This window comes from Naegleria lovaniensis (genome assembly GCF_003324165.1).
Source record: "Naegleria lovaniensis strain ATCC 30569 chromosome Unknown tig002, whole genome shotgun sequence".
Classification (NCBI taxonomy): Eukaryota; Heterolobosea; class Eutetramitea; order Acrasida; family Naegleriidae; genus Naegleria; species Naegleria lovaniensis.
Genome location: NW_025407824.1, coordinates 1 through 14264, shown reverse-complemented (window position 1 = coordinate 14264; position 14264 = coordinate 1). Strand labels below are relative to the sequence as shown.

General features: G+C 36.6%; 8 protein-coding genes across 8 annotated transcripts; 6 read left to right on the top strand and 2 right to left on the bottom strand.

Moving 5' to 3' along the window:
- Positions 1 to 181: 181 nt before the first annotated feature.
- Positions 182 to 601, bottom strand: C9374_006791 (uncharacterized protein; the record flags this gene model as incomplete). The annotated part of the gene is made up of 1 exon (XM_044696690.1): positions 182 to 601. One exon carries the CDS (start codon positions 599 to 601, stop codon positions 182 to 184), a length of 420 nt encoding a protein of 139 aa, XP_044555154.1.
- Positions 602 to 755: 154 nt separating this feature from the next.
- Positions 756 to 1505, top strand: C9374_006790 (uncharacterized protein; the record flags this gene model as incomplete). The annotated part of the gene is made up of 2 exons (XM_044696689.1): positions 756 to 1142; positions 1305 to 1505. The coding sequence occupies 2 exons, from the start codon at positions 756 to 758 to the stop codon at positions 1503 to 1505; spliced, it is 588 nt and encodes a 195-aa protein (XP_044555153.1).
- Positions 1506 to 1621: 116 nt separating this feature from the next.
- On the top strand, positions 1622 to 2653 carry C9374_006789 (uncharacterized protein; the record flags this gene model as incomplete). The annotated part of the gene is made up of 1 exon (XM_044696687.1): positions 1622 to 2653. The coding sequence occupies one exon, from the start codon at positions 1622 to 1624 to the stop codon at positions 2651 to 2653; it is 1032 nt and encodes a 343-aa protein (XP_044555152.1).
- A 231-nt stretch (positions 2654 to 2884) lies between these two features.
- C9374_006788 (uncharacterized protein) lies at positions 2885 to 3898 on the top strand (the record flags this gene model as incomplete). Its single annotated transcript, XM_044696686.1, has 1 exon — positions 2885 to 3898. The coding sequence occupies one exon, from the start codon at positions 2885 to 2887 to the stop codon at positions 3896 to 3898; it is 1014 nt and encodes a 337-aa protein (XP_044555151.1).
- Positions 3899 to 4092: 194 nt separating this feature from the next.
- C9374_006787 (uncharacterized protein) lies at positions 4093 to 5622 on the top strand (the record flags this gene model as incomplete). Its single annotated transcript, XM_044696685.1, has 1 exon — positions 4093 to 5622. The coding sequence occupies one exon, from the start codon at positions 4093 to 4095 to the stop codon at positions 5620 to 5622; it is 1530 nt and encodes a 509-aa protein (XP_044555150.1).
- A 549-nt stretch (positions 5623 to 6171) lies between these two features.
- Positions 6172 to 8067, top strand: C9374_006786 (uncharacterized protein; the record flags this gene model as incomplete). The annotated part of the gene is made up of 1 exon (XM_044696684.1): positions 6172 to 8067. One exon carries the CDS (start codon positions 6172 to 6174, stop codon positions 8065 to 8067), a length of 1896 nt encoding a protein of 631 aa, XP_044555149.1.
- A 1826-nt stretch (positions 8068 to 9893) lies between these two features.
- On the bottom strand, positions 9894 to 11996 carry C9374_006785 (uncharacterized protein; the record flags this gene model as incomplete). The annotated part of the gene is made up of 1 exon (XM_044696683.1): positions 9894 to 11996. The coding sequence occupies one exon, from the start codon at positions 11994 to 11996 to the stop codon at positions 9894 to 9896; it is 2103 nt and encodes a 700-aa protein (XP_044555148.1).
- Positions 11997 to 12263: 267 nt separating this feature from the next.
- Positions 12264 to 13904, top strand: C9374_006784 (uncharacterized protein; the record flags this gene model as incomplete). Its single annotated transcript, XM_044696682.1, has 1 exon — positions 12264 to 13904. The coding sequence occupies one exon, from the start codon at positions 12264 to 12266 to the stop codon at positions 13902 to 13904; it is 1641 nt and encodes a 546-aa protein (XP_044555147.1).
- Positions 13905 to 14264: the final 360 nt, after the last annotated feature.

The following is a 14264-nucleotide window of genomic DNA, read 5'->3' as shown; positions in this document are numbered from 1 at the left end:
GAAAATTCATCTTGAATTTCATGAGAAATGACTTGAACCATGATCTGTGAATTGTTGAATTGAATCATGTGATCTATGGCATGTTGTTGTGATTCGAGTCAATAAAAATGTGAACCTTAATTCAAATGAAAAGAGGAATCACAGGAAAGAAATCAAATTCAATCCGGCGGATTGAGATGATTTATTGAAATGAATATTTATACAAGAGTCTCCAAATCATGGACTTTTCATTTGAGCTCACCAAAGATGAATTCTTTCTCACTGCCGTGACCATCTTACAATCAATATCCAACTGACTATCCATAATCAAACACACACAAACATCATTTTCATTCAAATTCACATTATGAGCATAGAGTGTTTTTGCTACATTTCCAAAAGCAAAACCAACATTCATGGTCGTATCATTTCCAAAATGAGATTGCAACAAGTGGTTCAGTTTTGAGATCAATGGCTGAAAGAATGCGTCTTGCTGTTGTGCCGAAGAAGTGGTTGCAGAAGCATTCGATCGGAGTAATTGGACCAATACAGAGGTCATGCCACAAATTTTGTGTTCAAAACGTTCCGATTGGATCACACTTGTGATTTCACTTTGAGACATTTTTTTAGTTGGAATTCATTTGGTTGAACATGAATCATGATGCTCCGTAAAGATGAACGTGCATTGTCAAAGATTTTTGTAAAAGATCCAGCACTGGATGATCATTATGATAACCAGTGTATGGCAGGAAAAGGCTACAAATATCATTTTAAAAATGCTGCAACCATTGATGCACCCGCAAAGTCGATCATCATCGGGATGGTTTCATGGCGAGGCATCTTTCCGAATGATTTTTTTGATCATGATGACAGTCTTGATTCTTTCACTCGTTTCTTTCCATCCCAATGCTCCTTCTTCATTATTTCTATCATCCTCCATGGTACAAGCTCAGAAATGTGTGAGTCATAGTTTTAAATGTTGCCGAAATGTACAATATCCCGTGATGGATATATTGGCAGATACGTGGGATCAACAAACGTGCCAATTAATTGATTACGAATTGAAAACAAAATTAGCAAATTATAGCAAGGCTTGTCAGCAAGCTTATGTAGATTCGTTTTGTTTATCAACGATTGCTCAGTGTTGTAGCACTCAGCAACCTGTAAGTGTGTTCAACATGTGTGATGGGAATTGTTAAATTGATGTCTCTGTGGTTTTCATTATTTGTACGAATATCGATTCGTTTTATTACACCATTTGAACAAAATTGTCATGATGAATATTGATCGAATGTCAATTCTGTGATTTGGAAAACTTTTTACAGGTATATTATCATGTCTGTTCCAGTGTGTGTCAAAATATGCTGGCTCACTGTGGATCTGCATTTAACATGACTGCATGCAAGATGTCACCTCCTTTCTATCCACCACCTTGCAATAGTGGTTATGGATCTACTTGTCCATCCAGTTCACACATAACACTCTCCGATAACAACAGCGAAGAAGATGATCATTTATTTAATTAAGCTAAAAATCACAGAAACAGTGGCCATAGAGCTCTTTGAAATTGTACAAATTGTATCATCGAGTAATAAACAACATATTTCAAATATTATTATTATTGAAGTTAAATTCAAAAAAAATGCAAACACCAATCAACCTCGAAGTCATCAAATCGCTCCAAGTTGGAAAAGTCTATAAAGGCCATAAAAAAGAGGTAAACGGATTGGATTTCTATCGGGATGGAAAATACTTGTTATGCTCTTCCGATGATGAACACATCACGTTTTTTGATTGTACCGTATTGAGTCCAGACAGCGAGCCACGAAAAGTCATTCCCAGCAAAAAGTATGGATGTAATCAAGTGAAATTTACTCATTCTTCCGATGCTTGTATTTATGCTTCCGTCAAGAAGGAGGGATCCAATGATGATATTCGATATTTAAATATTCATACCGGAAGTTTTATTAAATATTTCAAAGGACACACTAAGCCTGTTGTTTCTCTGAGCATGTGTCCAAGTGATGATACATTTGCATCGACCTCGTTGGATAATACAATGAGAGTGTGGGATTTAAGACAACCGAATGAAGTTTACAAGGCTCCTTTTACCGTTAAACCATTATGTACGTATGATCCTAGAGGGTTGGTACTTGCTGTTGCTACAAATTCAGGTATTGTCAAATTATATGACAGAAGAAAGGTAGATAGTGGATCGTTTACTGAGTTTGTAATTCCATTCACTGGAGAAACTCCTGAATATTCACAAATGATGTTTTCACCATCAGGAACACATATTGCAATTTCATCTTCAGACTCGATATTTCTATTGGACTCATTCAATGGACAAGAAATATTCAGGAAAACGAATGATGAACTAGGTCTTTCAGACGAGGACAAGGCTTTCTATTCCAATAATAATTTACCTCTTCCTCAAGGCACAGGAATTTCACAATCAAGTTTTGCATTTAGCCCCAATAGTCAATTTTTATTTGTCGGCACAGAAGATGGACGATTATTAACACTGGAAGGTCAAACAGGCAAACAATGCCATGCCTTCAATAATATGAAATTCAGACATAGTGGCGAAGTGAGTGTTGCATTCAATCCTCATTATTGTTTGATGGTTTCTGCATGTCAAGCTGTTTGCTTTTGGGTCCCTCAAACTCAATAACCTAGATGAAGTTATTGGCATCTATTTGAATCTCTCTTTCCCATGAAGCATTTTAACGGATACATGTATGTTACCGATAAGAATAACAATGTTCTATCACCCCCCATTATGTACAATCCAATTCAAGAACTTAAGAATTGAACGTTGATAAATCCAAGTTACCTTTTTTCAACAGGCTATTCGTGTCAACCTTCAAAAAAAGTGCTCCTCAATGTTCCTATTCATGACTCTATGAAGTCAACAGCATCATTACATTCCGATCCGAATCATCACATGAAAAGTCCTTCTCCTGCTGGTGATGCCATAATGAACCATCATCCTCACTATCAACCAGATATTTATCCTTCAAGAACAAGCAAAATGAACCACTCTATGGACCACTATTGGAACAACAAGCCTTTTATTGGAGATGATGGAGAAGTCATGAATGAAGATGAAGCACTGGATAAGTTTACTCTGCCATCATCATCAATAACAACAACAACAGAACAAGATCATTCAACTTCTCCTCCTCGAATTTCCATTCTTTCATCCACAACTAAATTCCATGAAACCCATGTGTCATCATCATCATCATCCACTGAGGAGGAGCTCAGACTTGTTCCATCTCATAGTAGTAATAACTATACTTCCAAACCCATCTTGATAAATACTAGTATGATGCCGACAGCAACGACAACAACAAGTACTTGTCCTCCAATAATCATGAGTTCTGTTGTGGTTTCTTCTCCAATGGAAAGTCCATGGTCTCCTCTCATGCTTGAACCACAGCAGTCGACCATGTCTTCTCTGACACCGACGTCTCCATTGTTGTCGTCGTCATTGTCTCCATCGTCATTGTCCACAAATGTCATTGTCGAAACATATAGTAATAATTCGACTCCTGTGGATATTCATACTTCGATGGATCCTTTACTCATGATGGGACGACATTCTGCCATGACGACTACGACAGCAACGACAACAACAACAACCACGACACGACATCGATCCAATTCATCGGGAGGAACTTTTCGACGTGTACGTGGTGTCGAACATCAAGAGCAACAACACAATTACACAACAAGTAATTATTTGGAATATGAGAATGATGAGGATTTTCAATGGGAAGCGTTCAAGAGAAATATGATGAAAAAAGAACAAATTCTTGAAGCACACCATTGGACGAAACAAGATCATTTGCAATCCTTTCCTCCAAAAATGGATTCATCTTTGAATCATGGTGTAAATCACAAAAATCTGTGAAAAATCTTCCAAATTTGAGTGTGCAGCCATTTCCTCCCACATTATTGAAGAAAAGGAATAATAACAACGATACGAATATCAATTTGACAACGACTAAAGGAGCAACATTTTTCGAAAGATGGAAAAGATTTTGGATGGTTTTGTGGAGTTTTTTAATTGCCTTGTTTTATTTTATGATTAATTTTCGCTCGAGAATGAGAATTTATGGACCTATGGTGTGGAATTTTATCATTCAACGATTTTGGATGAATTTTAAAAATTTTGGAATTGCATTTCTGAAAATTGTGATTGGAATGGCGACTTTTACAGCGAAAAAACCGAAAACTGTTGTCAAATATGCAACATTTGTAGGTCTTTTGTATGTGTCACTTGTTGTGACACGAAATTTATGTGAACGAGCGAGAGAGGAAATGTCACGAGTGGACACTGGACTATCTGTTATTCCATCTCTAAATGCACCACACATTTTTCTGATCTGGGAAGGAAATTCAGTGACCTCGTATCAATTTAGAGCAATTGAAACCATTTTGCATACCAACCCAAATGCAGAGGTGCTCATCTTTTCCAATGAATTGGATCTTGACACTTTTAAAATATATTCCACACCAAAGAGGCAACAAGAAGAACGTTCAAAAGAACAAGCAGACTCAGAGGACAATGACCAATCGACTAGTACGACTCCAACTACTACGACGATAAATACACATCGTCATTCATCCAATAATGATCTTCGACATGGAAGAGGAAAAACCATGACGAACAGAAAGAATAGAAATTTAAAATCTCTAACTCACCGAAAATCCACCAATTCCTTCCTCAAACAAATGGTCAAAGAAAAGAGACACTATAACATTCAAGTGGTGAGATTTAATTTACAAGAAATGACACACGGCTCAAAATTAGGTCACGTCTTTGCCAATACGTTGGTACGAAATTTTGATCCTCGCATTCACTCTTTTCAAGCTCTTTCTAACTTTTTAAGATTATTCCTATTGTACCATTTTGGAGGACTCTACATTGAAAATGGACATTTTCTAATGAGACCCATGCATTCACTTTTTAACAATACGATTGGAGTGACTCTTCAACCCTTAACTGGCAAGACATCATCAGTAACTTCCTCATGTGACTATCATTCAACATTTTCGATTGGAAAATTACAAAATTTTTCATGCATTTCTAATCAATTCATGTATTTTGAAAAAGGTCATCCATTTCTAAAGCATGCATTGCAAAATTTGGATCGATCTCATGCATCCGTTGAGAGTGGACAAATTGTAGCAGGTCCTTCTGGATTATTTCCTCTCATTCCATTCTATTTTCGACAATTATATTTTGTAGATACTCGAAAATTGCATTGCCATCGATTCGATCCTTCCACCTTTTCTGTCACCAACGTGTCTCCAATGAGTGAACAATTATTTGATGCTTCTCAACTTTGTTACTCGATCGATGTCAATTATTCTGGAGTCAAGTCCAAAAGCAGCGAAGAATTTGACAAGGAATGGAGTTCTCATAGTTTTTTAGAGCGAGCTTATTCACATACATTATTTCATAGAGGAATTATGAAAGATTCATTTGATGAAATTGCCAAATTGGGAGAAGATAGTGGATTGATTGGAATATTGTCATCATCAAGTCGAGAACGACGAAAGGAAGTGTTAAATGTCATTCATGGACAAGTTATAAGCGAGGCGGATGATTCCACAATGATTCGTTCGTAATTACATTAAAATTGTGAGTGTTGGTTCAATTTACAGTGAAAAATTGTGAGTGTCAAAAGAGCTTGCTGGATAATTGTTATTTCGAGAGGAAGAATAAGAACCTTCTTACCAGGAACGAGAACGAACAGGAGAGATGGCGGTTTTTGAGTCTTATCAAAATGCCACCTGTCATGGACTTGGTTCCAATGCATGTAAGTTCAATGATCAACCAACAATGAACAGACACAAAACTGTAGTTGAGCTTTCGGGTTATACGGTGCAACCATCGCATGAGATTTGATTCTAATTAGAATCACGTGGACATGGTATGTTACATCACGACCCTTCGATTTGACATTTGTTGTTGATTCATTAGACTGAACTACGAGTTCAAGGTGCTGTACTCCTCTTTTGCCCAATGTGAAGAAATCCCGTTTGAGCGAGTGTTATTGATTTTCATTGGATACCAAGCTCAAAAAAAAAAACGTCAAAAATGAGTAGCTGTCGCTTGTCAAACACATCACTCACATTGTTGTTGCATGCTCTGCTCATGCTCTCCTTCTGTCATGCATGGATACATGCCGATCTTCTTCCTCTCATTGTCCCCACTCAACAAGGAAAAGTCCAAGGTTATTATGCCAATCCCTCTACTCGTGCCTTTTTAGGAATTCCCTATGCACAACCACCCATTGGTTCCAATCGTTTCAAACCACCCAAGAATTACCTCAAACTCCCAATCAACCACAATTATTCAACGCCACTCGTTTTGGATATGTTTGTGTTCAACCCAAAGATATGGGAATTGTTTATGAACAACCCATGAGTGAAGATTGTTTAATTTTGAACATTTGGACACCTGCCAATGTCACATCCAATGCATTGTTACCTGTCTTTTTCTGGATTCACGGAGGAGGTTTCAAGAAGGGTTCTGGAAATATCTATGCGGGTGATCATTGGGTTCAAGTTGCTTCTGAATTGAATGCTCCATTAATCGTTGTTTCTGTGAATTATCGATTGGGAGTTTTTGGTTTTTTATATGATTCCATGTTTTATGCTGAAAATGGAAAAACTCCTGGAAATTGGGGATTATTGGATCAAATCATGGCTTTGAAATGGGTTCAACAGAATATTGCCAATTTTGGAGGAGATCCCAAACGAATTACCATTGGAGGAGAAAGTGCAGGAGGTGTCTCGACAGCTCTTCATTTAGTGACACCATTACTCGTTCGAAATGTGGATTTTATTGGAGCCATCATGCAAAGTAGTTTGACCATGCCATGGGAAATGCAATTTTCACAAGACGAAGCTCAATCTCAATCCAATGCTTTGAAAACTGCTCTCAATTGTTCATCCATTGAGTGTCTTCGTTCCTTAAATACTCAAACCGTTGTGGATTATCAATTCAATTTACCCACTGATGATGTCTTTAAACCAGCATTGGATAATTATTATTTACCAGCTCCATTCTATGAATTACTGGAAAAGAATGTGAACGATACGACTCGATCTGAAGCAGTCAATGTCATTGTTGGATCGACTCTCAATGAAATGAATGGATTTACATGTGGAGTGTTACCTGAAAATCTCACAGTTCCTCAACAAAAAGCAGTATTGGGAAATTACTTTGGTTTCTCACAAGCAGTCAACTCGATTTATCCTCAATTACCAAATTATTACAAATCTCCATCTGAATATCCCAATACGTTGGCTTATATGAATGAAATTCTTTCGCATGCAGTGGTTCAATGTGAATGTCGTTACGTGAGTGCTTTACATTCCAAACGTCTCTATAATTCCTATTTGTTCACATTTGATTACCATTTTTGGTTTACCAATCCATGTTTTGGATCGACACACGGAGCAGAAGTTGCCTTTCTATTTCCAAGCATGTTAAAAACCAGAGCGGGCAGTTACCCCTATAAATTGAATCCTCAAGAATTGGAATTATCCAAAGATCTCATCATGTATTGGTCCAATTTCATCGTGAGTGGAAGTCCCAATCGAAATGCATTGAATTTATATTCATTGAATTTGATGAGAAATAATGGAACAGCCAAATATTCGTTACCTGAGTGGCCAAGATATAGTGTGTGTAATGATTCTCAATTGATCATTCGAATGGGAAATCATGCAGTAGATCATGGCATCATGTATGGAAAAGTGTGTCCATTTTGGAATCCATTTGAACAATTACCAGTATTGAAATGTAATGCTTCAGAGCCAATTCCAACCAATCCTTATTTGAATCCACCAATACCTCCTCCAGTACCATCAAAACCTCAGGTATCTTTTTCGGGTGTGAAACCATTGGTGTCCACTTCGAAACCTACAAGTGCTTCAGGGACATCACCAAAGAAGAGTGATCGAACTTCGGAAGGAGTGACATGGTTGAGGATGGAAAAGATGGGCATGTGGACCATCCTATGGTGTATGATGATTATGACAAGTGTTGCAATGATCTTGTAGTTGTCTCAATAAATTCAAGGTAATAATGATTCACCCTGAATTTAAATGTTGAAGTTGTGTGTTCAAACTTGGGACTAATTCAATGGTGATGAACAAACATTTGCTGTTTTCTGGTAATGTTGGAAGGCAGATCATGTATTATTGATTTTCTTCCTAAGGCAACAATTTGTTATGGTCAACAAAGAACTTGCGCTGTTCAATAGCACGACGTTCCAGACTTAAAGATGTCAAATTCTTCAATCGTTCGCTTGAAGCAACATATTTGACACCTCTATTGCCAATTTGATGTCCATCTAGTCTTAAATGATTCAAATTTCGCAAGCACTCACTTTCTGCGATTCATTTGACACCTTCATCACCAATTTCATTGTAATAGAGATCCAAAGAAGTCAAGTTCTTCAACCATTCACTTTCAACTCTCATGAATTCTTTGTAAAGAGCAAATTTAAAAAAATTACGTTGATCCATTCTTCCTCCAATGACCAATTTTTGTGATGCTAAAAAAAGACAACTCTCAGCATTTGTTGAAAGTGGTGTATTTGAAGCAGAAAATTCATCATCAACCATGATCAATAATCATGATAAACAAGATGATTTCACTCCGACAAATTCAACCGAAATCAATAATGGACCATTTATTGATGATATTATTTTTGAAATTCTTCAATTCCTGGATTCATTGTTTATTATTCAAATTTGTATGAAAATTTCAAAACAATGGAAACAAGTGTCATTTCAAATTCCTCTCTCATTATCATTCAAACCAAGCCACTTTAAACAAGATGGTAAATCAATCAAAGTTTTAGCTGATTGTGAATGTTTGAAGAATATGACTTCTTTGAATCTGGAGTGGAATGCATGAAGTGTCAATATTGCTAAAGTGAATCATTGAGAATTGACTATTGAATCTGGAAGATACATTGGCAGTGAAGGTGTAAATATATTGCTGAAAGTGAAGTGCATTGAAGAATTTGATTTCTTTGAATCTGGGTGCAATAAATTGGCAGTGAAGGTGCTTAAATATGTTGACTGACAAGTGAGTGCATTGTAAGAATTTGACTTTCTTTGAGGTATCTGGGATGAGAATGACGTATTGGCTAATGAAGGTGTCAAACATATTGCTGAAAGTGAATGCTTGAGGAATTTGATTTCTTTGCATCTGGATGCCAATCAAATTGGCAGTGAAGGTGTTAAATATATTGCTTCAAGTGAGTGCTTGAAGAATTTGACTTCTTTGGATCTCAATACAATGAAATTGGTAATGAAGGTGCTAAATATATTGCTGAAAGTGAGTGCTTGAAGAATTTGACTTCTTTGATCTTAGTGCCAATCAAATTGGTGATGAAGGTGTCAAACATATTGCTGAAAGTGAGTGCTTGAAGAATTTGATTTCTTTGAGTCTGAATGAGAATCAAATTGGCAGTGAAGGTGTTAAATATATTGCTGAAAGTGAGTGCTTGCAAAATTTGAATCATTTGAGTCTAGATGGACATCAAATTGGCAGTAAAGTCAAATAACCTTAATTTGATGTTGATGTTGTCATTCATTGGAAGAAAATCAACAATACATACTAGGAAGGCAGAAAACATCCAACAAATGTTGTTTCATCATGATTGAATTGGTCCCAAGTTTGAACGAGGCAAATAAATTAATTTAACATACAACTGTCTCATCTTGAACATTTCGCAAGTTCGATCACCATAAACAACCAAACCACCAGAAATTGGTAGAGGACGATCAATGACATGTTACGCTGTAGATAAACATATTTACTAATTTTTTATCAGTGAGAATTGAGCCACATGGAAATTCTCCATAACAAAACATTAATCTTTAGAACCACCATGAACAAAATATGTTCTAGGATACAAATCTCTCACTGTTTTCTCATTCCAACTCGAGTGCCACCAATTTTGCACAAAATCATGGAAAATAATTCTACTCCAAATATGTTTTGTAAAATCATAATGTTTCTGTTCAAACAAGAATTTGAATGGATCGGTGTCGTAGGCAAAATTATGTCCTCCTGAAATGTGTTTTAAAAACGCTCGAAATGACACATCGGTCGAATAAATGGCATTTCCATTAATGTGATAACGATATTCCAATGGTGCTCCTAAATCCACATCTCCTCGATAATTGGAACCAATATACCAGAAATCAGGTTTTGAAATGGAATATTCTTTGACAATGGATTTCACAGCGTTGACCCAATTAGGTCGAATGGCTCGACAATCAGGTTCCATATAGAAAAAGTGACTATATGTCGAATGAAACAATTCGTCATGAATTAAATCATAAAATTGATTACTTGGTCCTGCTGGATATTGATCTCGTGCATTGTCCAATCCTGCATATTTAAATGAAATATTCTTAAAGCATTTGAGAATGACATTGTGTGAATTTTTGGTCAAACTATGGATTCGATCGAGAATGGCCTTTTCATTGTTCTCATTTCGTTGTCGATTTGAATAGAAAATTAAATCAGTCTCTGTGAGATCTTCTTCATGACTTGTGGAAGGATGTTGTCGACAAGGTTCATAGTAAGGTTGATTCCAAATATTAATATTTTCCAACACGCTAGCAACTTGTTTTTCTGCAAATGGAACGACAATGGCAAATTTCTTCTTTTTCTGAGCTTGTCCAATGTATTGCTTTCCTTCAGCTCCTTTTCGTAAAAAAATGACAATTTCCTCTTTTGGAACAGCCATGTAATTACCTCGATTTCCCCATAATCGAATATCTTTTTCACATGTAATTCCTGCTTTGTGTATCATGAGTGAAAACACAGATTGATCTTGTCGATGATTTGCAAGACTCGAACCTTTGGGTGCAATACAATTCACATCCCATGCACATTCCAATGTTGGAATTAACACATTTCGATACGAATACGAATCTCGAATGTAACCTTGAATTCCACCGCTACACATTTCCTTTGGTCCATACTCTTCACGTTTTAATCCCAAATAATGAAAGGTCGCATCGTGTGTTAATTCACCAATCGTTCCACAACATCTCCATGCTGTGGTTAAACCTTCTTGTACCACATGAAAATAACCTTTCGTGAGGAGAATGTCCTCAATTCGATCGAGTCGATTCCACAATTCAACACCACTGTCGAGAAAAATAATTGAAGAAAATTGTTGAAGTGCCAAATACATGACGAGTGGTTTCCATGCAAATGTTTTCAAATCTCTAAAATGTTGAGGTAATACATTAAAATTGAGTGGAATGAGTTGAACATTTTTCCAAGAATTGACTTTTTCACGTTGTTCCTGTGAAAGACCCAAATCATAGACGAGAATGGGTCGTTGTTCAGGAGTGACCACACTGTTCCAAATCAACCAATAATTGGATCTCATTTGAGATTTAAAGGTTTGTCCAATTCTTGTAATTTTTTCATCATTGCTGTATCCAGGAGGTGAAGTGACTTGAGGATTAATGGACAAGGCATTCACTTTGTGTTCATAGAGTCGATGAATGGAACCAACAAAATTTTCCAATCGATCGAAATAATCATGAGAGGTGGCAGTGACAATGTGTGGAACTCCGAAATTAATCACATCTCTATTTGCGGAATTTTTCATGTAATCATTCCTTTCTTCTTGTGAAACCATAAAATGTAAAATATTCCACATGTCTTGTTTTTCCTTTTCGGGAAATTTGTTCATCATGAAATTTTCAAAATCATTCAGATATGGACATTGTTTATACATGATTGGATTGAATGAATGAAAGGATTCTCTTCGGGAGAGGTCGTTGGATGGTCGGTCACGAGATGTTGACCACGAGAGTAACATGACTAGATTAAAAATGATGGAAACAACGAGAAAAGCAATGAGGAATCGATGAGTGGTTCCTTTGGGTGATGTTGTTGTGTGATAATCCGAATGAGTGGATGATGGTGGACCGCCGTGAGAAATCATTTTTTTTCTGGTTGACCAGAATTTGATTCGTGGCAGCTGACTTCAGATGGATTTGTTATCAATATTCCTGACCATCAATAGAGCTCATTGGAATCGATAGTGAATTTGTAAATTGTTTTAATTTACCATAAATTCTTTTAAAGTAATCTCAAAGAATTTCAAAGATGATGACAAGCATGACAACATCAAACAATTAAATAAAAAAACGAAAAAAGCATCAACCGCTTTTTCAACGAATTTTCATAAAAGGATTTTATCTGCTTTACCATGTCGAGCGCAATAAAAGAGCAGAACTTCAACAACAACAACAGCCGAAATCGTTCATCCTCTTCCTCATCATTGCTGCTGAATTCTGCAGCAAAACAATCACCGCAACAAGCAATAGGAACAGCAACAACCACTCACGGATCCTTGTTGTTTTCGTCGACCTCTACGGCTCCTTCCTTTACCATCATGATGAATTCGGAAGAAGAACACAATTCTTCATCATCATCACGTGATGATGAAAAACCAACGAGTGGTACTCTCCCGACCACATCAACCACAGCATTGGGAAGCAATAAATTTCGAGTAGCCACTCTGGCAACAACTTCGGGCCATCAAGCAATAGCCTCACCACGAGGAAGTTTAAAAGTCTTCTCATCATGGGTCAATCATCAAATGCGGAGTACACAATGGATCAATGATTTAGCTCGTAATTTCAACATGTTGGTGTCAGCCAATCCAAGTTATAATCATGAACATGAGGATGACGATGATGAAAATTCTTTATTGCAAGAAAATAATCAACAACAGCACAACACAAACATGAAGGGATTTTCAAATTCATTTGTGCACATGCTACGACCACAAAATCAGCAAATTTATTACTCTCCCGATAATCATCAGAATGTGGATAGCAATGATTTAGAAGATCATAATGGTTTAAGTAGTGCTCAAGAAAATGAAGAAACCTCTTTCGTACAGTCTGAAGGAGAGGATGATGAAGAAATGGAAAGCACAATGATTCATAACAAATCTGCCAAAATAGAAAGAAAAAGCCTTCTTGAAAAACATCATGAATATGAACTACCATCAGGAATTATTCTCGATCATGACGAGAGTGTCATGCATATTGAAAAACCTGCACCATCCTTTAGAAAGAATGTTTTAATTTTGTTTGTGTTTGGAGCACTTGTGACAAGTCTTATTTGTTACTTGCCATTGAATTTCCTATCTGATTGGATAGAGAACAATGAGGACATGACCATTACTCTTTCTCTACTATTGAATGGTCTCTACTTGGCAATAGTTGCATTTTATTTGTTTATTTTGTTCTATGTGCTAATTTACAAATTGGTTTATTGCAAATTATTGTTGACCTATGTGGTGACAGACAAGAGATTATTTATTTGTCGTGGTTACTATCCATTGGAGACTCTTTTTCAAAAGTTATCGAGTAGAATGTCATGGAGTATTTTGGAACGTGAAGATCCAATCATGTTCTGGTCCATGAAGGATGAAATTGAACATCTTTACTTTACTCTCGACATCAATGATTACACTGCATCAAACATGTCCAAGGCAGATAAGGATTGTGTTGGAAGCATATATTTTGGATACAGTGTGGATCGAGTATTTTTACCCTTCTCGGTAGTCACAGAGATTACGCATGCTGGTTTTGTCTCAATTCCTAACGTTTATTTCATGCTCGATAAGATTATTTTACAATGCAACAAGTTAGGAAATTATTCAGTGCAACGCGCTCGATTACTCAACGCCTCAGATTCAGAATTAAATCCACGAGTGCTGGAGAAGAAATATGCACTCTGTGGTTTACCTCTCATGCTTTGTTTCAAGCAATCACATTGTGATCGAAAACTCGGTAAGATTACCAACGAAGAGTTAAATGTGGTGAATTATGTATAAGGTATTCTGTACGTTGTATACCGAATTGTGTGTGACGTGACTAAGTGAGAATTATACATAGCGTTCTCACATTATTTCCTATTGATTAGTGAATTGTTTTTCAACATTTTACAACATGCCCGTTCAGGTGAATTTTCTGTTTTGTGTATTGGCTGTTATACCTCACTTTATTGCATTGCTATAACATGATTTGTTCTGCGAATCATTATAGCAATCATCCAAAGAGCAATTTGAAATCCTATTCCAACTCTCTCGTTCACTGCTCTACTATTTAACGGTTTGAGACTATTCACTACAGGAGGTCCATTGATCTTATTGCCTCCATTATTTGGACAAACATAATAATCTCGGTGCTTTGTC